At 38.0% G+C, this 25,369-nt stretch overlaps 1 protein-coding gene across 1 annotated transcript; it reads left to right on the plus strand.

The window, feature by feature from the left end:
- Window positions 1-2,012: 2,012 nt before the first annotated feature.
- LOC116876158 (ATPase inhibitor, mitochondrial-like) lies at window positions 2,013-2,449 on the plus strand. Its single transcript, XM_032872159.1, has one exon. The coding sequence runs from the start codon at window positions 2,015-2,017 to the stop codon at window positions 2,324-2,326; it is 312 nt and encodes a 103-aa protein (XP_032728050.1). The 5' UTR covers window positions 2,013-2,014; the 3' UTR covers window positions 2,327-2,449.
- The last annotated feature ends 22,920 nt before the right edge of the window (window positions 2,450-25,369 follow it).

A 25,369-nucleotide genomic window follows, 5' to 3' on the forward strand; every position in this document is an offset into this window, starting at 1 on the left:
TATGAGATTCAGTAACCTTACAGTTGATGGTTTAAGTGTTTACAAGAAAATGTAGATAGAAATACAGGGTTTTTTTAAAGATTTTATTTATTCATTTGTGAAAGAGAGGGAGAGAGCAGGAGCAGAGGGGAAGAGGCAGAGGGAGAGACAAAAGTAGACTCCCCACTGAGCCAGAAGCTCAATGTAGGGCTCCATCCCAGGACCTAGAGATCATGACCTGAGCCAAAGGCAGATGCTCAACCATCTGAGCCACTCAGGTGCCCTGAAATACAGTGTTTATAGTAACTGAGAGAGTGGGTGATACACAAATCATTTACTGATAGGGAAGGACAGACAGTGAATACTCACTTCCTGCCCGACTTGCTCAGACAGAAATTGAGTAAGAGGTAAAGCAGCGTTGGTAGGAAGAAAGACCCAAACAGACCTTGGAACATATGACTCCACAGCTTCACGTCCATTAAACTCTATCCCTACAGACAGTTAAAACCTCATGTCTGAGCTCCTTGGGCTTTAGTGCCTCTATAAAAGTGTCTTAATTAAGTTGCCTTGGAAGGCTGTGCCTTTGTCTTTTATCAAAGGTTATTATACAGAACAGCCACATGAAAAAAAAAAAATCTCCCTGTCTTCAGCAAAATTGCAGATTCAGACATTACCCATTATACTACTGTTTCTTCTAAGATTTTGCACAATAAATTTTGTAACATTTAATGCCATATGTATCTACTTAACTTGTGTACACACACACACAAACAGAGTCTGGTTTCCATGGCTGTTTTTGTTTTTTTTTTTTTAATGAAAACCACATAAAACCATATTTTGGTTTTACCTTATCTTCTTAGAAAAGCCAAATTCAACCAAACTGCTTTTCCTCTTTTGACTCCTAATACCATTTTCCCTGATACTATTTTATTGTTTTTACTTTTATTTGTTCTGCTTGAGGGTTGGGCGGTACACAAATGTAAATATTTTGGAAGTTTCCCAGTAATCAATAAATGTTCATTTTGAATCTGTAACAGTGACACATACACTTTACGGATTTACTTGTGGATGAAGGAGCTGAGCACTGAAGACATTAATGAACTTGCCCACACTCAAAGGCTAGTGAATATAGTGTATTACTGTACAGGGAGAGTTTTGATGTCTCCGAGCAGATCTAGCATTCTTTGTCTTATGCCACACTTAGCCTTAGAGAAGGGAGCAAATCAAGCATGAGAGGTTTTTTTTTTTTTTTTTAAGATTGTATTTACTTGTTTGTCAGAGAGAGAGTGTGCACAGGCACAAGCAGGGGGACCAGCAGAGGTTGAGGAAGAAGCAGGCTCCCCACTGAGCAAGGAGCCCAATGTGGGGCCTCAATCCCAAGACCCAGGGATCCTGACCTTAACTGAAGGCAGACACTTAACTGACTGAATCACCCAGGTGTCCCTAAGCACCCTGATGTCAATGATCTCCCTACTGCCTCTGTCATAGCTTAAACTTGTTTGCTATATCCAGTTGGATTTTGGAGGCTTTCTCTATCTTAAATGTGTATTCCACAATGTTGGGTTCACCTTAGATCGCCTTTGGAGGCTAAAGACATGTGCTAGAAGCTCTGGCTTTCAGAGAGGCACCTGATAGCTGTAGGAAGACCCATCACTCAGTGGTCTGCAAACCACACACGTGCATGCCCAAACACAGAAACACACACACACACACATATTCTGGAAATTATTTTTGATATCTGTTATTAATATAATCTCAATTTCTTTTTGAAACACTTTTTAGGACAGTAAAATAGAGTGTTCAGGAGCATTGGTCTAGAAGCATCAGCTGCAAATGAAAAAGAAACTCACTGTTTCAGACTACTGTTAATGATGATGAAGGGTCCACAGTCCCTGCGAGTGATCAGTAGCACTGATGGTGAGCCTTGATATGCAGTTATCAGAGAGATTTATAGAGATTTCCCTTTGGTGTAATCTATTCTACAAAAAACAGGAGAGACTTAAAATGTTCACTCTCGAGTCCTGCACCAACAACAATGGCTGTCGCGACTTCGGCGGCCGGGATTTGGCTGGGCGTGGGGAGCTTTAGGGCCATGCAAGCCCGAGGCTTCAGCTCCGAACGGTCAGACTCCAGCGCTGGCTCAATCCGGGAGGCAGGTGGGGCCTTTGGAAAGAGAGAGCAAGCTGAAGAGGAACGATACTTCCGAGCACGCACTAAAGAACAACTGGCAGCCTTGAAGAAACACCATGAAGAGGAGATCACCCATCATGTAAAGGAAACTGAGCGTCTGCAGAAAGAAATTGAGCGGCACAAGAAGATCAAACATCTAAAAGACGACGATGATTAAATGTGTGCAGTTCCCATAGAATATCATCGCCCACTTCTGTGGAAACATAGTTCTGGCTTTATTAATATCTATCTGTGCTGCCAACAGATTATAATAAATTGTCATCAATGAAAAAAAAAAAAATGTTCACTCTCCCGAAGGGGAAAAGTAAAGAAAAACTGGGAAGAGACACCTGCCTTTTGACCTCAGAAATTCATGAAATGTTGTGTTACTTGCAACATTAGAAGAGGAAACAGTGTATTTCAGGGTTCATGATCAAGAATTGCAGAGCTGACTGTCTGGGAAATGGATGACAACTGACATGTATTATATCATCACCAAACAAAAGTGGAGTGTCCATTATGATGGCAGTCACTAAAGCAATGACATTTAAAAATAAGGTTTAAGAAGGTAAAAGAAATAAGGATGGTGAAAATAAGATGTAATATTATAAGTACCAGATGGAGGGATGTTCAGACCATCCCCAAAGAAATGAAAACATGTCAGCAGATTTGAATTTCAATGAACTCAGGGCTATCTGCTACTATAGGGAAAGAGTGTATTTTCTGCCTGATGCACAGAGTATGCCACTCGATCCGGAATTGTGCACGGAGGAGAGATAATGCTATAAAATTCAAATGAATCAACTTTGGGGAGAAATAAACAAGGCTATTGAAAGGGTCCCAAATTTGATTCATATATTTTTAATTCAGAAGAGAAAATCTGAGTATGTACATATAAAAAAAGTACACTTACATAGATGAAACTATGCATTTAGAAGAATCCATTGTTCTTTGCACTCTGGTATTACTAAAACACAGTATTTGGAGAAACAGGTGAATTAAAAATGGAAGCCATGTTGCATTTCAATATAATTTGCATATGAACACGTGTATTAGTTTTCTATTGCTGCATAACAAATATCCACAAACTTAGTTGTTTAAAACAACATCCAGTTATTATCTCGGCTTATGGCTTATCAAGGTCTACTTCTCAGGATTTCCCAAGGACATGCTGTTTTGCATTCTCTGACACTCTGCTCTTTCCCTTGCTCTACTTTCCTGCTTAGCACTTTTCATCATTCATACACTGCATTAAAAGATTTTCTCCCTAGTTAACTATGCATTCCAAGAAACAGAGATTTCTGTCTGTTTTGCTCACTACTGTATCTCTAACACATAATACAGTCCCTAGCATATATTAGGTACTTAGTAAATATTTGTGGAAAGAATGAATGAATGAATCAATTAATTGTAGGGTTAGATGGGACCATGAGGAAGAGTTAAAAAAGTATATGTTCTTTAAGCATAGTAGCTCTAGGACTTCCCACTATTTAATTCTCTCTTAGCCTTTGCTTCAGTGCATAAAGCACAGGGATTTGTTAGGAGGGAATTCTGTTCTTCCTCTCTCTGTGCTAAGCCCACCATTGCTAAGTCTGTGTCTACCCAATCTACAATTGGTTTGCAAGCTGCTCAGGAGCCTCCCAGGTGTAATCTGAAATTGGTCCCCATACTTAGAGGACAAGGAGAGACTAAAGGAAGAGGAAGGCTGTACTAGGTTGGTAGATGGCAGGTTTGATGAGCACAGGAACTTGCAGGGACATGCAGGACATGTCTCTGGTGGATGCAAGATGAGGAGATTTCTCATTGCCTGTCACATCTTGAAAGTTTCTAAGGCCTTAGCTGGATTCAGCCGTCTACACAGTCCAGTCTTAATACCACCTCACTATCTCAAGGCTGTATTTTTAGGGCAGCTTCTGGAAACAGGAAAGACAAGTGAAACTCATATTCCCAGTCAGGGAAGCAGGTGAAGAGCCTCCAACTGCCCAGGTCAAGCCCATGGGTCAACGAGTGATCACATGCTCTTGATGACCTTCCCCAACACCCATCCTCCCCTGACACACTGAGGGCCAGTTACTTATCTGACTAGTCTGCATCAACATTTGCTATTCAGAGGGCTCCAAACCTTAACACAGTAATAGTCTTGCCCATTGATCTTTCCCTTTGCATGTGGAACTAAACGTATGGCCACCAGAGTCATTCCCTGGGCCTTTCTTGAACACTGTACAGAAACAGCACCAATGAGTAAATGTAGGGGAACATGGAAGCCCTACTAAGAGTTCCAACCTAACCCAAAAGTTCAGGTCAGCTTTTCCAGAGTGGGATCAGTATTTCCTGTCCTTGCCTTGAGAGCGTCAATGGAAGATGGTGTTTGTCAGAGTACGACAAGGGCACTCGGGACCCCTGACCATTCTACCATATAATACACTGGCTAAACCATACCCCAGTTACTAACAGGGATCTTTCCAAAACATTTATGTTATGAACATAACATGACAGGAGCCCAAATTACGTACTTGTATAGCATAAGAAAGTAGACCCATCAGATGACAGTGGTTCAGAGATTTGTTTCTACTATTAAAATGTAAAAAGACTGAATAAGTGTTTATAAATCAGGCATCTGAATAAGTCAGGGGGCTTCTCCCCGCAATGTATTAGACATATTTGCTTAAAAAAAAAATCAAGAACATCAGGAAAAATAACAGGGCTAACAGATATCAAATTGAAGTTTCTTCTGGGTTTTCCTGCAAGTATCGAATAATTTTACAATAGTGTGTAATAGGGGCCTGTGGTAGCCCCAAGCAGAAGATGGTCTGGATGACGGGTATTTCCAGATATAAGCAATGAGCCTTCCATCTCTTTCTCCCCTTTGCTCTCCACTTTGTGGTCTGGTCTGTTTATTTGAGGAGGTGTTATATGGGGTGGGGGTTGGGGGGTGGGGTTGGAATGGATGCATGTGTGGATAGGAGAAAATGCCACAATGTATGAGAAATCCCTTTGGCTGTGCAAACTTTGGGGAAAATGTAATATTCCTCTATGTATTAGGGGTGAGATATCAAATAAACCAACAACACTGCACTCCCACCTGAAGTCAGCTCCACACGGATGAATCTCACCATTGCAGATTATTCTCACTCTCCTCAATTTCCGCAATGGGCCCAGGGGAGGCAACAGCTGCGGAGGGGAGTTCAGCGGGAGCCAGGGTTTTGGTGGGTATGACGGGGCATGTACTGAGGATCTTCAAGCAACCATGCTCTGAACAGCCCAAGCTTGCTGGAGACGGAACTTGGGCTGCTTTCATTCCCGTGTGAATGAACAGCACCCAGATATTCCAGGGCTGACACGTGAGGGATGCTTATACCTTTCAAAAAAGCTGTTGGGAACCTTCCAGAATGCTCTTTCTCCTGCATTTGTGCCCTTCTCACAAGCTACCACGTTCCTCAGACTCAGGACCATGAAGCAACCACCTGCGGCTTCCCAGCGGCCCTGCCTCAGAGAGACTCGAGCTTCCAGAGCATCCCTGAAGCACCACAGGCAAGGACATGACTCTGTCGGCGTAAGGAAATGAGCCAAGACACAGACACAGCGTCTCCATTTGGGTCACTGTCTGCACTCAGATCCAATCCATCAGACTTGCAGTAAATAACTTAAGACTCCTGAATTTTGAATTTTTGCTACCTCGGTACTCCTAACAATAAAAGAGACAATAAATATGGTTTTTAAATGCCTGCAAGTTTGAAATTTAGACTGTAGATATTTCTCACTGGGCTGGTGACAGAAATAATTTGGATGCTGAATCTTAAAATAACTCATTCATCAAGGCGCTATTTTGTCAAGTTCTGAAGGTTTTTATAATGGCCTAGACGCTGGTTCTCTACTCTTTGTTTTCAGTTGTCTTACATTCATAACTGTGTTCTTTCAGGAGATTACTCTCTCCTGTGTTTCTAATAATTGTGAGATTATGCATGGAAGGAAGGAAAAGGCAAAAACATTCCTTTTCTTCTCAAAGGATGCTTGAGGATTTAATCACAAGAAACAGATACACTCTTTGAAATCTTTGAAACCTCATTTGTGATGAGTAAGGGACAGGAAGGGCTAGGTAGGGAGAGATAGATTTGGGGCTCTGTTATCAGCCTCACAGAAATCCCCAGAAATGTGGAGATGTGTGGAAACCAGAGATAAGGCAACAAATTGGACCACCCTGCCCCAGGTGTGTGGGTGGGTGTCTTTTTTTATGATAATCACCTGTGACCAACAAGGAATAACCAGACCTTAAAAAGAAGGAAGCCATTGAAAGTGTTATCACTAGTCCTTGCTCAGTGGTGATAGCAATAGAAATGTTAAAAGAATTTAAATTCCCTGGTTAGCTTTCCATAGAGGACCAACCCTAAAGGTTCTCATAGGCAAGCCTTGGGACCTCTCTCACTTCTCAGAGCGTTTTCTGTAACTTCACTTAATAAACTTCTATCGCTTATGTATTGGAGGGGATGTGGAGAAAGGGGAACCCTCTTACACTGTTGGTGGGAATGTAAGTTGGTTCTCCAAAGCCTATTTGGAGAACAGTGTGGAGATTCCTCAAGAAATTAAAAATAGAGCTTCCCTATGACCCTGCAATTGCACTACTGGGTATTTACCCCTAAGATACAGATGTAGTGAAAAGAAGGGCCATCTGTAGCCCAATGTTTATAGCAGCAATGGCCACGGTCACCAAACTGTGGAAAGAACCAAGATGCCCTTCGACGGACGAATGGATAAGGAAGATGTGGTCCATATACACTATGGAGTACTATGCCTCCATCAGAAAGGATGAATACCCAACTTTTGTAGCAACATGGATGGGACTGGAAGAGATTATGCTGAGTGAAATAAGTCAAGCAGAGAGAGTCAATTATCATATGGTTTCACTTATTTGTGGAGCATAACAAATAGCATGGAGGACAAGGGGAGTTAGGAGAAGGGAGTTGAGGGAAATTGGAAGGGGAGGTGAACCATGAGAGACTATGGACTCTGAAAAACAATCTGAGGGGTTTGAAGGGGCGGGGGGTGGGAGGTTGGGGGAACCAGGTGGTGGGTATTAGAAAGGGCACGGATTGCATGGAGCACTGGGTGCGGTGCAAAAACAATGAATATTGTTATGCTGAAAAAAAAAAAAAAAAAAACTTCTATCGCTTTACTCTCTCTTGTCCTTGGGGTCCATTCTTCAGTTCCATGAGACAAGAACCTAGCTCTCTGGCATCAGTATCATTTTGATTAATTAGATGCAGGTCCCCCCCACCCAACCCCTCGTGGAAAGAGAAAGCATCAGGATGGAGTATTACAGAATAGAGTTTTAGCATGTGTGTGCGAGCTTCCATTCCAAACCATCAGAATCACCTTAAGGGCTGAAGAAAAGGTACGGTCCCTTGGCCTCCACACCAAAAGCCCTGAAAAATATAGTCATAGATGATACAGATATAGACACAGATAAGCCATTCTAGCAAGTCTCTAGGTTTGTGAATGGCTAGCATAGAGTGACAATAATCCAGTTAAGAAGTCATCTGCCTGTTTATATGCAGCAGAGAAGAAAATAATCTCAAATAAGGAGAAAATGAAATGAATCAGGTTTGCACATTGGTTTACTCAAATACATTCATGTTCATGGATAAGAATATTTTAATAATCTAACAGTGAAAACATAGAAAACCATAGTGACATTTTACTGAGCACCTAGTGTTTTGAGCAAAGGCAAGAGAAATGGAAATAAAATGAAATTTCCTTACAACTTGCATCCCACAGATATATACCTGAGACGTGCAGAGTGTGACGTTCCTCAGAGAACTCACAGGACTGTGGAAAAATAATCAGACCGGCGAGAGACCCAGTAACGCCCGGAGAAGTAGGAGAACTCAGATCTATTTTATGCCTGCAGACCCAGATGAGCTCATGCTTGAAGTTCTGGGCCTCCAGCCATGGGATTACAGGGCTTCTACAGGAGACTGCCGGCAGTCAAGTCCCAAGGGCTGTGCTGACTGCTGGTAAGTGGGTTCAAACTGGGGGAGCAGGAGCTGCTTTATGGAGAACAGTAGTGCAGGGAGCCTGTGGCAGGAAGCCTGTTTACAGAAGCGGAAAGGCTGGTTATCTCTTGCTCCCAGTAGGGCTTCTGGTTATCTCCAGCTTATTGTTAGTAACTTTCCATCTTCTGGGGCCTCCTAGCCTGGCGTGCTCTGGGTAATTTTCCTCTTCAATAGTTGCCATAATGTTGATGCTTCCTAGAGACTAAAAGCAACCTGAGTTTGATCCCAGCCAGCGGTCCAGGATCCTGTAAATCTTCTTTAACATATGGAAATCCCTTTAGAGACTTCCTTTATCTCTACCCCCACCCCCAACTTAAACGTCTGTGATGAACAACTCTTCTCAAAATCTCAATGCTGCTTTTTCTGCCCCGTGTGCTGTTCCTGTGATTTAGTAAAAACACTTTTTTTGCACCAAAACCATCTCAAGAACTCTTCCGTGACTGTTCACTCAATGGCCCCACATCACCTACTCCAAGTAATTTCGCTCTGTATTTGTGTATTTTAAATATACATATATTTTTTACCTTTTCACTGAATCAGTTCAGAGTAAAATGATGTATTCTTCAAAGCCAGTGCATGAAGACATAAATTCATCCTGAATAACCCGTATTATGCTAATTATAACAAAAATAACTGAAGAGAAGACATAAGGCTCTTCTCCCTTTTATTCTAGGCTTTGTGTAAGATGGGAAGAAGGGAATGAGGTAGACTGATTTTATATTGTATGTTTGTTTGTTATGGGTCTTGAAGATACAGCAGAAACCAGAGTAGAAATAATTCCTATGTCGGAAAACTTACATTCTATAAAAAACTGATACTAAACAAGAAAGATACTCTGTAGTGTTAGGTGTTATGTAGAAATAACAGAGGGGCTGTGTTTGGCCAGTGGCTGAGTGAATAATTGAGAGTAGGTGGTCCCAGAGACTCTGAGAAGTCGGTGTTGTAATCAGGTCTGCAGGGTAATTCAGGGTAAAGCGTTTTTATATACGTCTTTTCTTTTAGGCCTTCCATACACAAATAAGTTTTGTGAGCTTTAGAATGGAAAAAGAATCAAAACAAAAAACTTCTGACAATTGCCTACAGACATTTCCCCAAGGAAATCTGACAAATACTGCTGGTTTTCAAGTTAAATAATTCAGTAGCTTTAAAGTATTGTGGTCATTGTTCTTACTGGGTGTAGAAATTTAAAAGTATTTGAAAAAAACATATCTATAGCACATCATTATGCAGGTGTATGAGAAAAATACATGTATATATGAATATGCATGCATATGTATGAATGTATGTATATATAATCCTTAAAATATGTTGAGAATTTCTCAAATGAGTACATTGCATTTTTTCACAGATATGGTATATTTATTTAAATAAATATCTACTTTTTTATGTTGAAAGAGTGATACTCAATTTAGAATTTTATTAAGAATGTGGAGGTCTTCCTTTTGTTTTCACAAGTTCAGCTTCAAATTTAAGACTCGAAGTAAAAAAAAGACTTTAAACAAAAGTAAAGCTCCTTCAAATATATGATATCAAAATTATCATATAAACATGTGGCTTTCATATCTGTATGTCCTTCTATTGACTTGATCTAATACATTGTAGTGTATGAACGATTCACAATTAAGACTGAAATTTGGCATTGGGCCCTGTAAAATGAAAAATATCATGGTCTTAAATATATATATATATATATATATATATATATATATATATATATTGTGTGTGTGTGTGTGTGTGTGTGTGTGTAGGTAGGTGTGCGTTTTCAAACTGACAGGTACTTGGGGGAGAAGGAAGGGGCCAACTGGTAATTTACTCTGTAGGGATCACTTTTGTCTGTGAGTCACAGAGGGCGTGTGGTCCAGGGTGTGGGAAGGAATTTTCCATACAAAATGATGGTAATGATAGCTCCTCATGTGGGACAGCAGGAACGGTTCCTCAGCATTACAGAGCCTAAGCCACACAGCACTTTGGTAAAAGGTTAAAAACATATGACGTAGGAAGAAGGCAGCAGCCTTCTATTAACTAAAATGCTTTGTGTTAAAATAAGTACTGGGCATTCCCAATGGATATTTTAAGTGACTCTAAGTAACTATTATGCACAATGGTGTTTTGTTAAATCAGTTCTCCTTGACTTAAAATTTGAAGAGACTGAGCTCATTTGGTAGTGTTTCTTGCCCTTAACTTTGCTGTTCTGGTTTTCAGCATAGAGGAGAAGGTAGTTCAGAAATAGTCACATCAACTGGGACAAGCAGAAACATACCCTTGCTTATATCCCACAGTCATAAACATTTCTATAACGCTTTTCACAAAAACTGAGTATCATAGTATTTACATGGTTTGCTAACATGGGTATGCTTATAGGTTAACCCATTTTAAGTGATATGCTTTTTAATTCTTTTAAACTTCACGTAACAATAATCCAAAATTCAAGTGCACATGATTATCACAGAGGGAAAAAGTTATGGCTCCTTAAGATTCTTAAGAAAATGAACGCAGATCCTATGGGTACAGGTCTGGAGGGACTGACATCCTTCTGTGGTACAAAGCATGTGAAATTTAGAGTCTTAACAAAATTAGGTTTTGAGTTCTTTTCTTAGTGTATCCAGTATATAGTAGGTATAAAAATATGGAAAAAAAAAAGTTGCTAGTGAGGTTTGTTGTGGTTCTATACAGATACTGAGATAATTGGAAGGAAGAATGTTAATTTGAAGAAAAAGAGAAAAGATTACTTCTAAGGGGAGAGCATATTCATTATAGGGTTGGGTAATTTACCTAAAGAAAATGCCTTACTAAGTCTTTTTATTTGAGGATTTGAGAAGATGAAACCATTCTTGGGTATGGTTTAATTTTCTATTTTTAACGCTATATTTACTGCTATACAACATAGGGCCATATGTGCACACCTGGATTTTAAGGCATCATTCTACAAGGAGGAGACTGAAACCAAAGATCTGATGGAGAAAAGTCGACCTCATCAAATTGTGGCAGCAGGATGTTCTGAAGACAATCTAGGCAAAGGGAATTTCATGAAGCAGAGATAATCAAGCAACTGTATGTAGTGTTCAGCTTACTTAACCTTTACGAAGACTTTTCTTTTTTGGAGCAGTTTTAGGTTTATGGCAAAATTAAGAGGAAAGTAGAGAGATTTCCAAAGACATTCTGCCCCCCTTGGCAGGTACAGCCTCCCCCACTATCAACACTCTCTCCCCCCAGTGGTACATTTGTTACAATTGATGATGCTACATTGACACATCATTATCGCTCAGGGTGCATAGTTTCCATTGTATCACCCTTGGTGCTGTACATTCTAGGGTCTTGGGCAGGTAAATGACATGTATCCACCATTATAGTACATACAAACCTGAAATTGCACTGTCCTAAAATTTTCCTATCCTTTACCCATTCATCCTCCCTCTCTTCAGTCCATGGAAGCCACTGGTCTTTTTACTGTCTCCACAGTTTTGCCTTTTCCAAAATGTCACGTAGTTGGAATCCCATAGTATACAGCCTTTCCAGATTGGCTTCCTGCACTTAAGTACTAAGTGATGAAGGGTCCTCCATCTCTTTTCATGTCTGCATGTGCCACAGTTCATATTGAAACTGGCTATGTAACCTTTCAGACTGACTTCGTTCACTTAGTGATATGCATTTAAGTTTCCTCCATGCCTTTTCATGGTTGGATAGCGCATTTTTTTTTTAGCACTGAATAGTATTCCCTTCTCTGGATGGACCACAGTTTATCCATTCACCTACCGAAGGACATCTTGGTTGGTTCCAAGTTTGACAATTATGAATAAAGCTGCTATAAACATTCATGCACAGTTTTTTCATAGGGACATATTTCCCATTCCTTTACATTAAATTCCAAGGAACATAAATTTAGGATCATATGGTAAGAGTATGTTTAGTTTTATAAGGAACTGCCAAATTGTCTTCCAAAGTAGCTTCTGAAGTGGTTCTATTTTGCATACCCTCCACAATGCAGCTTCAATTTTAACTTTCTTTCCTCTACTGGCTTGTACTGTAAAACATCCCTATTAATTTAACCATCAGTAAACATCCAATCTTTATTATGGCTTGTGTTAGTAGCGGTATTGTGGAATGCTGGAAGAGAGGCCGTGATTAGTATGAATCAAAGCAGTACAGAAAGAAAATGGTATCCATAGAACTCAAAAAATAAGGAAGCAGTGGTTCACTGAAAGCAAGAATTAAGAACCAGCGGAACCCAAGGAAAACATAAAATCCTTGGGAATCTGAAAGATAGTTCATGGAAAGATGATCCTTGCATTTCCATATTATATTGGGTATGAGCTCATACCACCTTAGATGAATATTAAAGGACAATTAGACATACAGACCTCCCCACATTGATACTCACATACCTTTCAATGTGAGATGCATACACAGTGAAACTTGAGTACTTAGCAAAGGCTTTTCCATATGACTTATGTTGATGTTTTCACCAGTCATGAATTTCTCACCTGTCTTCAAAAGTATGTGGGCAAAGCAAAGACTTCATTTTGGGGCACCTGGATAGCACAGTCTGTTAGCATCTGCCTTCAGATTCGGTCATGATCTCAGGGTCCTGGGATTGAGTCCTTGCTCAGTGGGGAGATGCTTCTCCCTCTGCCTCTGGCCCAGCGCATGTTCTCTCTCTCAAAGAAATAAATAAAGACTTTTTAAAAAAACTTGTAAAGACTTCCTCACACCTCTTACATTCCTTTGGTGCCTCTCTCCTATGTGCTCTTACATGGAGACCAAGTTTTGGAAACTCACGGGAGATTTCCCAGACTTTCTATGTTCCCAGTGCTTCTCTCCACTGTGAGTTGTCTCTGTTTTGTAAGAAATGAGGAACAGACAAATATTTCCCCACCTTCTTTACATATGTGTTGAACTTTTCCGTCTGACCTCTGCCTTATGCCTAAAAGGATAAAGGACAACCAAAGGTGTTGCTGCAAACCCTCTCCATCCAGGGTTCTCCCAGGAGTCCTGGGAGGGACACCTGTAGGCTTGTCCACATTCCTCATACTAAGAGGAGTTGTACCCAGGTGGATCTGCTATGACTTTGTGGGATGTAGGATCCCTAAGGGCATTTCATTCTATTTTCATAGGGTGTCATTCCAGTGGGACTTTTTTCAGCGTCATAGATTTGGAATCTGGTGAAAGGTTGCCTTACATTGATTATCCTTTTTACTTTCATTTAAGAGTATCCATCAAGTGACTTCTCAAATGCTTCTGCTTATTTTTATGAGGAACTTCAATGCCATAACATGCCAAGTTTCTCTTAAGTGGAGGCCTAAGAAACATTCCTGGTAGTTTTTCTTACTTTCTTTCTTTCTTTTTTTTTTTTTGGAATTTTTCCTCCATAAATATACTGCTGAGCAACAGCCTCAATGGTTTTAAGTGGAGTTTCATAACCAACTGGGGTCAGGCTCCTGGGATTTTTGAGTATCATGCCACTGCAGAGGTTACTTAGATCAGGATTCAGCAAGGTTCACTCCTGCTGAGGAATGTGCAGAGCCATTTCCTCAAAGACCATAGATCCATAAATAAGGCAGATGTGGGACATCCTGGACCAGTGCAGGCAGTGCTAAAACTGGGATGGAAGACCAAGGATACAAGAGTGTGGGGTGAGGCAGGACGCCTATCAATACATTCTCCAAGAGAAATTGATCCAAAGAGGTACTGCTGGGATATCTACCAATAGTGAAGGAACATTTCCTAGTTCAAACATCTAAAGGTCTCTTAGGGCATCACTGATTACATCAACGAGGCAATTTATAGACAAAGAACTAAAATGAGTGGTAGCAGGGCCATCCTGAGAAAATTTGCAGGGGGATGAAAAGATCTTGGGCTGGGCACCTGGGTGGCTTGGTCGATTAAGTATCTGCCTTCAGCTCAGGTCATGATCCTGGAGCTCCTGAATGGAGACCCCATCGGGCTCCCCACTCAGCAGGGAGTCCGCTTCTCTCTCTGCCCTTTACCTTGCTCATGCTCTCTCTCTTTTTTTGCTCTTTCTCTCAAATAAATAAAATCTTTAAAAAAAAAAAAGAAAAAGAAAAGAAAAGATCTTGGGCCATAAAGATAAGCAGGGAAGGTGGTATTTACCTACTTTTTTGCTTTCTAACTATGTTCAAGGGAACACAGAAGTGGTATGGGGCCTAGACTCTTTAACATCCTAGTCTTGAAAGAAGCGAAAAGCCTGTCACAGTTTCCCAATCCCTTTCCATACTGAAAAATTCCCCAGTTTAAAGCGACATCAGGCCAGGCTCCTGCCCCTTCTGAACTCCTGCTTACTAGTTCTCATGCTCTCTTAGCCCTCCGGGGCCTCCGAGCATTCTATTTTTAATATTTGGTCTGGGTTCTTTTCAGTTTATGATGACTTGGAAATAACTAATGTGTTCGGACTAATTTAGGGTTGAATAGTGGTAAATCAGTGATGACTTGCTCATTGGACAGCAGTTTTTGTCAATTCAACATTAAAAAAAAAAACAAACAGATCATTTAGACTAATACTTAGGGTCTTTAGTCCTAAGTCTTTATTTAAACCTTACTTACTTTATTTAAACCTTACTTTACTTAAACCTAAGACTTTATTTCTTTCATACTAAACTGTCTTTTACTATTGTGAGTATCAGTCTTTCTAACTACTCTAATTATACAACAGTAAACTTAATTTGCTTCCCTAGGGTCAGGGACACTCACTTTTAGTGTCTTTGTACTCACATTCCTAGTTTAAATTTTTAGTGTCTTTGAACTCACATTCCTAGTTTAAATTTTTTTTGATACTATTTACTTTTTATCTTGTGAAGATTTGCCTATTTCGATTTTTATTACTCTTTTTCTATTTCAAATATTTATATATCTCAAAGTACTGGATTTTTTTCCGACTGATCCCTGATGTTTCTTAAATTGTTCATTTAATTCTTATTGTTGTTATAGGTAAGACCAGGATACTAAGGCAAATGAAAACAGAATTTGAATCACTTTATACACACATTTCTGAATAACAGACCAGATAACCGGGACAAACCTTCGCGAAGCAATTTGAATACATCAGTAGCTCCCACAGTTTAAAGGGCAGTTTTGAAATCTCTTAATATAAATAAATGTTTAAATTCTACCTTATGTCTCCCAGAGCAGAGTAATTGCTATTGCTGAAAAAGCTGACACTTAACTCGAATCACGTCTCTGCAGGAACAACACATTTTCAGACCATTTGTCATCATTTCCTATCGCTCCATTCCACAGTAGCAGCTGTAAGAAAAACTGTTTCTGATGTTGCTGTGTGCTCTTAAATCTCTGGAAAGAACATTCCTTGGAAAGGCTTTTCTGTGACTGTGTTTCCATATAACACATGGTCTAGTAAGAAGTAGAAATTAGAAACTACTGAGCTTGAACCACATAGTAACCTTTTGTGGCTTGGAAGGAGCTTCTTTGCTCCTCTGTGAAATTATCATCACTGACTAATGCTCTCTGTCCCCCTAGCACCATCTACCTCAATCATCAATAAACCTGACACTTCTCCCTCATAGAGCACATTACCCATTGCCTACCCCCATCCCCAACAAGCAATATGTCCGTAAGAAAATATCAATATTCCTAGCTTCAGACAGAGCTTGGGAAAATATGACTCTACCTCAAGACAGGTTTTTTTTTTTTTTGGCCACTATTATGATCTCCATATTTAGCAAAATGCCTGATTGATAGCAATATATCAATAAAATATTTTTAAATTTTATTTTTATGGTTTTTAAACTCCAGTATAATTAATATAGTGTTATATTAGTTTCAGGTGTACAATATAGTCACTCAACTATTCTATACGGTACTCTAAAAGTTCTCTTAGTGGATGACAAAACTGTAATATTTTGTGCATATATGTAAGTGTGAATATATCACATGTGTATACATGTAATACTTAACAGTATTGGTCTAAACAGCTCCAGCAATATGAATAAAATCTATACATTGCAGAAACAAATAGAATTTCAAATAAGCATTGATTACAAACTTAATACACAATGAAAGAAAAAAAATGAGTGAGTTCTACTGTTTGGTATGCTGGTTTCAGAGAGTATAAAGGAGGATCCAAGGAATATTAAAAATATTGTTTATTTGAAATGCAGTTCTTCAGTTAATTTCTTACATAAAACTCAAACTTAGAAGTTTATGGCTGTCTACATCTATATACCTATGATCTATCTGTTTATTTTATTTTATTTTTTTGATCTACCTATTCAGGCTAAGATATTAATAGGAAGACACAATGATTGGAAAAATGAGACGATTGTTTAGGAGACAGCCTAAAGAATAAACACCTTTCTAAAGAATAGCATAGAGACTATTTTCTTGATTATTGATTTTAGCTATTGTAGATTTCGAGATATATATTAAAGCTACTTATAAAAAGAAAAAAACTCATTAATGCAACTTTATTCAGGCTGAGGGAGAAAGGAAGTGGGTGAAAACGGAGGTCAGAAGAATATACTGGAAAGTGGTTTATATCCTGCCCCCTTTATCTGAATTACCTGAAGATGCCCATGATCCCTGGACAATCAATTTACCCTACTGTTCTATCAAGAATGTTAGAAATAAACTCTGGAAATAAAATCTAGAGTGTATGGAACACATGGCCGTCTCAGTCAGTCAGTATGTGGGTCTTGACCCCAGGGTTGTAAGCTGAAGCTCCACATTGAGTATAGAGACTACTTAAAAATTATTATTTTTTTAAATTCTGTAGTGTATTGCTGAAAATAAACTTTCATGTAGATGTTTTTGAGTACTTCAAATTTTATGAAAGATAGTTTTGGATTGAGTTGTGTTATGAAATCTGAAAGAAATCATTATGGATTTAAGTGAAATAAAGTAATGAGTACAGTAAAAATCAGTAGGACCGCTAAAAGAAATAAAGGGAAATCTCATTTTATTCCAATTAACTTTAATGTTTAGACTTTTTTTTTGTTGTTGTTGTTGTTAAAAATCATGGCTGGAGACAAACCAAGAAACAGACTCTTAACTAGAGAGAACAAATTGATGGTTTTGAGGGGAGGTGGGCAGGGAGTGGGGGATGGGTGAAACAGATGATGGGGATCAACAGGTGAGGGGGCACTTGCCACAATGAGCTCAAGTGATATATGAAAGCGTTGAATCACTATATTGTACACCTGAAACTAATATAACACTGTATGTTAAGTACACTGAATTAAAATAAAAAACGAAATAAAATAAAATAAATCATGACTGGATTTTCTAGGAGAGATATTCTGTATTTAGATACATAAGTGTTCCCTAAAAATGTGAAAACAAATGCATTTTCTTTATAAAATTGCAAAATGATGATAATAATTGTATGATTAGTGTCAACAGTAACTTTATACATAAAATGATTTCAAAAAAGGCTTTTAAGACTTTAGATAATGACTAACATAACTGTCATGTGTAGGAATTTTCTAATTATTTGGTCTTACTTCAAACATTTAAAATTTAAAATAATCTAAACACAAAAAATAATAATATCTTTGGGATTATAACACAGACAAGTTTAAAAATAACACCAAGAAGAGAAAGTAATTGAAAATAAAATGTTCTGAAGTCCTAGCATTACTAAAAATGATTAACTAAAAATTTATATTAGACCTGGTTAATTCAGGGAACCATTTTGTAGTAAATACTGAATATAAGTAAATAAGGTATACAAGTAATATACAAGTAAATAAGTTATATACAAGTAAATAAAGAATACAACAATGCCAATTGAAGATAAGATACAAAAATATAGTTTAATGAACCACAGAATAAGGCATGCATATGTGCATACATTTATATATATATATATATATCATATGCAACAGAGAACATTAATAAATTAATAGAGTAACAAAATTGATGTACACATATCAAAAATGCAAGGAAAAGTATATAGGGTGTTCCTGTACAACACCAGGGATATGTAAAGTAAGAAAATTTAGAAAGCAAAACAATTGTAATAGACATTAAGTAACATTTTAGTATTTGATAATTATGTTACAATGAGTCCTATATTTTGCTATACCAGGCAATGTAACAAATTCATAAAACCCTGAGGCAAATTAAAAATAAAAAGGATCCCAATAGAAGGGAAAAATGAAATGATAATTAGGAAAATCAATCTAACAGCAAGCAAGAAGTGGAGATGAAGGAACATAAAATGTTTGATCAAACATTGTTTGATCAACATTGAAGTGGTTTTGATTGCTGGTTAATTCTTTTTTATCCTGGACCCTTCACATGCATTCAAACAGTAGCCCTGAATTTCTATACTTCACACATCTGGGAAGGAATGATAAGGATAAAATTAAAAAGTCAGTTCACTAATTTAAGGATTCAATATAGGTTATCTAAGTCACAGAACAAACTAGATTTTGATTAAAAATTATTATGGTGTTTGAACTTTGAAGGTTTAGTGCATAACATTTTTGCCACAAGTAATAGATATAGGAAATACACGATAGATTAAGAATGAAAGTTTTTGTTTGTTTGTTTCTTTCTTTCTTTTCTCTCTTTCAAAGGCATTCCTGTTCCTCTGAGGGAGGGACTAGAGGAGAGCAACCATTACCTTCAGTGTGCCCAGTTGAGACCTACATGCTGGCCCTAGTCCTCCCGGGGCTGGCCCAGAGTGATACCTGGGAGTGTAGAAGTCAGGTAACTGTGGTCTTCTTCCTTTGCAGGCCCATAGCTGAGCAGGAAATGTGCTCCTGAAAATGCACGTAATGGATATGCACAGGTATCTCATCCTCACCTGGGCCTTATTTAGATTTTGGACTTTGAGCTGATCAGATTCACAGGAAATTTTGAACTTGAGGTTGATGGGATATTAGAGTCAGTTTAGTTGGAGAAACTAGACTTTGAGCTGATGAGTGATGCACTGAGACTCTGGGGAGCTTGCCGAGGGGCAGATGTCTGAGACGAGTGTGATTTATCAGGAGTCACAGGGCGGAATGAGGTTGGTGCTTGCCCAGTCTGCAAAGTTTGAGCTGTAAGCCAGGAAACTTGTATTACTTTGTTGTGCAGTAATAGAAAACAAATACAGTTGTGTTCAGAAATCTATTCTGAAAAATTACAGAACTTATTCAAACTAGCTACATTTGAAATAGATGATGACTGATCACAACAGAAGTGTCAGTGTTGTTAAAGTAGTTTTTATGCATCTCATTTATGTTTTGCTTATATCCTCACATTAGCTGATTCCTGCTTTACCGTTTACTCAAGTCTCTGACCACATGTTCACTATCATCTGTAGCTAGCATCTTTTTACTTCTCACTTAATTTCAAATTCATTGTGTAAGAGTTTTCTTTTAATATCTCTTTTCTGAAATAAGTCTGTATCTTTAACCATGGGTCTCTGTGTCTTATAAATTATATCACCTTCTAATTGTTTCTGGAAGCTTCCAAGATGATCTTATCAAATACCTCTTCTTTCCTCTCTAAGCAATCTCTGCTTCTTCACAAATCCTTCTTTTAGAACAATTTGTTTTCTCCGGGTACCCCATCTTAAAACTAGATTTCAACTTACTCCTCTACCTGCTCTTAGGGCAATGGCTCTTGCTGTTGTTGGGTTTGTAATCCCTTGTAGTCTGTCCAATTTTTGGTTCTTCTCCCCTCCACTCCCCCAAGTAAAACTCAAAGACACAGTCCTTGCTGAATCTCACATACAATTTAAAGGAATTCACAATGAGTGAATGAGTTCTCCACAATGTAAAGATACATTATTAATAATGGATTTACCTTTGTCTCTTCAGGTTTGAATTAAGGGCTTGTATGTGAAATTTTCCCCAAAATGCTCCTCTTAGATCAGCATCTTTGTATTCTTCCCTTTGCTTCTAGTCATTAGTGTGGTGATAGATATTTAATAATTAAATCTCTGGGGAACAAAACAAAAACAAAACCAAAAAAAAAAAAAAAAAGGAAGGAAGGAAGGAAGATATAAAAGGAAAGAAAAGAAGAAAATCTCTAACAGGTAGTGTTGGCTGATTTCTGCTGTGGAAATATTCCCAGCATGGGTAAATCCAGTCTCCTGACTATGTCACTGACACGGGGTAGGGAGATCACATACTCCTCAGCAGCAGCCTGGCTCACGTGCCTGCCTACCTGGGCCTCCTCCCTCTTCCCATCCTTAAGATTTCAGTGCTCATACTGGAGCAGTGTACTCTGATGACCAGACTTCATATTATGTCTTCCTAATAGGACTTTCCATCCTCTGCCCAGATTGTGTTTCATCACATGTGTTGGTTTCTATTTATTTCTTGCCCTGACAGACTGTACACTACAAGTGAGGAGGAGCCTTGTCTATTTTGTTCATGTCTGAATCCCAAGAGCATCTCAGCATATAGCGTGCACTCAATAAATGTGTGTTAAATTAAAGAATAAGACTCTGGAGAAGGCAATGATGAGAGGCTTTTTCTCTGACCACTTATGTTAATAATTTAATAAGCTATAATGTAAATAAATGCACAAAATGAGAAGAAATAAAGTTGGCTAACATGATAATATTTGGGGATGATATCATCTTTACAAGATTAATTTCTTTAAGATAAATGAGAAATCCTTCACTGCTCTCTCTTATAGGCAGATGTGGATGGACAGCATACGATGATATTCTGATAAGTCAAGATTTATCTTTGCACTTTTTTGCAGAATCTTGGAATGGAGGGGGATAGCTCAAAAATTAAGGATGGGAGAGCAAGTATAGGGTGCTGTAACTCACTATAATCTCATTTATCACAATACGTTTTAAAATTTAATGTCCCCAGTATAGGATTCAGAGGAATCCAGATTATGATAGACACTGTGTCAATATTTGTTGAAATGAAACTAATAAGGATTTATTTAAAAGTGCAGGGCAATATGATGAAAATAAATGATTTTCCAGATCCTCTTGAGTTGTATTTGATAATATGGATATATCATTTTGCTTTACAACTTGGTTCATAAATCACTAGATATAAGCATACTCCAATACCTCTACATTTTCAGGGTCAAAACAAAGTATTTGGGGACTGCCGTTTAGTTAATTTAAGAAAAGCAGCCTACGGATTTTTGAAGGATGGTGTTGGGTATATGCTGACTGTCTCATGTGCTTACATTCTTTGCTATATTCTGATGACTTCTCAGGCAAATATAACCAACTATAATAGGTATCTTTTCACTTCACTTCCAATAGGAAAAAAAAAATGTCTTTATGTGCCTTTGTGTCAATGCCAAGATGTTTGATTGTATTCTATGTATAAAGTAGAAAATAAAGTCCTCAAGATACTTAAACTAAACTGTAAAGAGGAGTAGGAAAAAAAAATGAAATGATAAAATTCTGTCTTGTAAATAATTTAGAAATTCATGATGAAAAAATATTTATTTTAAAAATATGAATTAGTAAAAATAATCATGCTTCTATGCTCTGGTTGACTGTTAATATCATTTGACTGTGATGAAGTTGTGTTTTGAGCAGCATGGTATCACACAGATACAATGCAGTCATGGATAGGAAAATCATGTTGATCACCTAAATCATGACATTTTCAGGGAGATTTTTTTCAAGATTTATTTATTTTGGAGAGATAGAATAAGAGAGAGAGAGTGTGAGGAGGACGAGGGGCAGAGAGAGAGAATCCACAAGCAGACTCTCTGCTGAGTGCAGAGCCTTACGTGGGGTTCTATCTCATGACCCCGAGATCATGACCTGAGCTGAAATCAAGAGTTGGATGCTTAGCCAGCTGAGCTACTCAGGCTCCCCTAGGGAGTTACTTTTTAAAAGGACAACATAGGGGACACCTGGATGGTTCAGTCAATTAAATGTTCAACTCTTGGTTTTGGCTTAGGTCATGATCTCATGGGTTGTGGGATTGAGCCCTGCCTGGGGCACTGCACTGAGCAGGGAGTTTGCTTGAAGATTCTCTTCCTCGGCCCCTCCCCCTATTCATGCATGCATACTCTCACTCTCTAAAATAAATAAATCTTTAAAAAAAATGAATGAATAAAATAAAAGGAAAGCATAGGGAAGACCTGTTAGACATTTATATGCCTTATCTCCTTTATATGCATTTATCCCATTGATCTGTGTCACATTTTGCTTCCAAATCATCCTTTCTTTATTCCAGATTTCTAGTGTAGCATCATTGCAAATCTCTCAAAATTTTGCCTAATATCAGAATATCAGTTCACCTGATTATTCCATTTAAACACAGTATTTTCCCTTGATATTGAGCCTGCTATAGATAGATAGATAGATGATAGATAGATAGATAGATATAGATAGATAGATATAGATAGATAGATAGATAGATAGATAGATATAGATAGATAGATATAGATAGATAGATAGATAGATAGATAGATAGATACTGAGATATATATAATGGTGGCATGCCTCTCCTTACATAGTTCCTAGTTGGAACCATATTTGCCTGATCTCTTGTATAAGCATGGCATGGCTTTAAACTTTCCCCTGTTTGTCCCCATAGTTGGTACAAATCCATGTACTTGTTCATCCTGCTAATCTAATGTTTATCCACATCACTGTTGAGCCTAGGCTTTATTCACAATTCTCATTTTTCCGTGTATCCTGGACCCAGTATTTTGGCTGGACCGCAGTGACCCAGAAAAGAAAGGCTGAGTCCATTTAATAGAATTTGTATTTCTGCATGCACAAGAAAAAGTATATTTTTGTGCATGGCAGTAATTACCTTACTTCATGTTTTGGCCAATTCTACATGTCTCATTCCTCAATTACATTATAGATTCTTTCTCTCTCTTTCTCTTTGACCTGTGCTTTCGAAAATATTCTATTTAGCCTCTGCATTTGTGAGCAGCTGGAAACAGAATGGGATTCAATTCACTATACGGAGTGCTTTGAATGGTCTATCTTTGGCTGGGTTTTTTAAAATGTAATAGAGGGTGTCATGGAGGGAACTTATTTTGAAAATCCAGAACTCATTTGCATCCATATTGTATTTTGTGTCAAGGATTTAGGAAGGTCAAACACTCTCATTGAGTTCATATAATAGAGAGAGGTCACTCTTCTTTGCAGACAAAAATCCTTGATGATATTTATTCATGAACCGGGACAATCTCAACAGTAAAATAATTCATTGCCCAAAATATCTTTGCTGAAAAATTCAAATAGCCAGATGGTGGTTGTGTAGCCTTATATCCTTTCAAAATACGCTGTAGTCAACAGATTATAAGTCAGCGAGAGAAAGACGGGTTGATATTCACTGTAAATGTAATGTGATCATAACCATATATCTCCCGTATACAGTTACAAGAGGGTAAGATGACAGGAAAAAAAAATTCTACTTTCCTTAGTGCAGATCATGATATTTTGTTTCAAAAACAAATATTCATGATTTTTGACTCTTACTCAATAATTTCATAGTCCAAGAAAGTTCAGAACATCTGGTCTCATCAAAAAGATAATTGTTAGACCATACATAAAAATATGATGAAGGCTCTTCTACATCATAAAATTCAGTCATTTAATTCATAATTGTTATTTATATTAAGGCTGATGTATTGAATCTTTTGCCTTATTTTGCTAAAAGGATTAAATACTATTCGCCAGTTGAAGAATTCCAAATAGCTGCTCACTACTTCTGATGCACTGTCTGTATCTACCTTACAAAAAGCTTCTTTTCATGCCATTTCAGCTACTGATAAGGTACAGGATTGGGGCTTAGGAACAGTCAGGACTCAACATTGGGACAGGTAATTGTAGTGATTGTAGTTACCTGATAAGTACAATTGTCTGTAATGAGCTGCATTCCTTCTTTAAAATTTTTGATACAGGGGACAGAGAGCTTCTACCTGTTTGAGAAATGTGATAAATGGGGATCATTATTTCAGCCAGATATCAAGTTAGATGAGACTTTACCTAAGGGAGCAATCATATAAAAAAACAATGTAACAATTTAAAACAAATATATTTTGTTCTACAAAAATAAATATAAATTCAAAGTAAACTGTAAAGGTAGAATAATTCAGGGTAAGACGGTTTGTGTCTCCATTATGCCTCAGGACCTTTACATAGGCTTTTCTCTCTCTGGAATGTCCTTCTGCTTTCTGCCTTAACTCAACCCCCTGTCATCCATTTCCATATCTGTTAACTTCACCTCATCCTTAATTCACCAACTCAAATGTCAGCTTCTCTGGGAAGTTTTGTTACTCTGCCTACAGCAGTTTTTATGTCCCCTGCTTTTATTTGAATCTTTCCTTTTGAGTTCTCACTACAAAGCAATTTGTAATTATATATAATTACATGGTTGATGTCAGACTCCTATTTTAAATCATGCTTTCTATAAGGAAGGGTAGGTACTGTGTCTGTTTTGTATTACTAAAATATATCTACAGTTCAGCATAAAATTTTTTGTCAATAGAATGAGATAGAAGACATGTCACTTGAACAGCCATCTTCATTATTAAATATAAATAAATTCCTTGGGGAAAGGAGTTTAAAGGACCCTCTCTGTGTAGTTTTACAAATATTATCCTTTGTTACCTTTCAGGTTATAAAGACTGTGCCTAGGGAAAGACTGCCAAACTTGCACTGGAACAGGGGACCTTCCTAGGAAGAAGAGTTTGATTTCCATCTTTGATATCTTGCAAAGTCCAGTCCTAAGGGATGCCATTAAGTAGATACCAAGAGTAAAGGAAGAGTCTGGATCAGCTTAAAACACAGACCCACAGCAGTGGTCCTCAACTCTATTGGAATGAACACCTCCTCAGTATAATAAGTTTGCACATCCTGATATGGAATTCATAGCAAATACAGCTCATCTACACACACTTAGTCAAGACGATTTGTTTTGAAGTTCTGAATAAAAAGAACAATACATTATAATAAAAGTTTACAGTTAAACATTGAAAGTGTGAGCTACAACTGGAGACAAAAGCATGCTATGCATTTTGAAGGCAGCATCACTGATTCAGTGGGAGCATGGCAGAGCTTCTGAACTTCTGGTAATGTCCTTGACGTGAAAGGTTACAGAAATCCGTCAAACTATAGAGAAGATAGTTTGTTAAACCACCAAGAAGTGAAATAGATCATCACAGTCAAAATAAATATTATTATACATAAAATTGTCATTGATAAATTGAAGCCACTTTGGTGATATGATTCTCACTTTCTCATCCCTTTTTCC

Source organism: Lontra canadensis, unplaced genomic scaffold (genome assembly GCF_010015895.1).
Source record: "Lontra canadensis isolate GAN:19392208 unplaced genomic scaffold, GSC_riverotter_1.0 scaffold44, whole genome shotgun sequence".
NCBI classification, from domain to species: Eukaryota; Metazoa; Chordata; class Mammalia; order Carnivora; family Mustelidae; genus Lontra; species Lontra canadensis.

Excerpts from the sequence above, each read along its gene's own strand:
- LOC116876158 (XM_032872159.1), top strand. The coding sequence starts at position 2,015 with ATGGCTGTCGCGACTTCGGCGGCCGGGATTTGGCTGGGCGTGGGGAGC.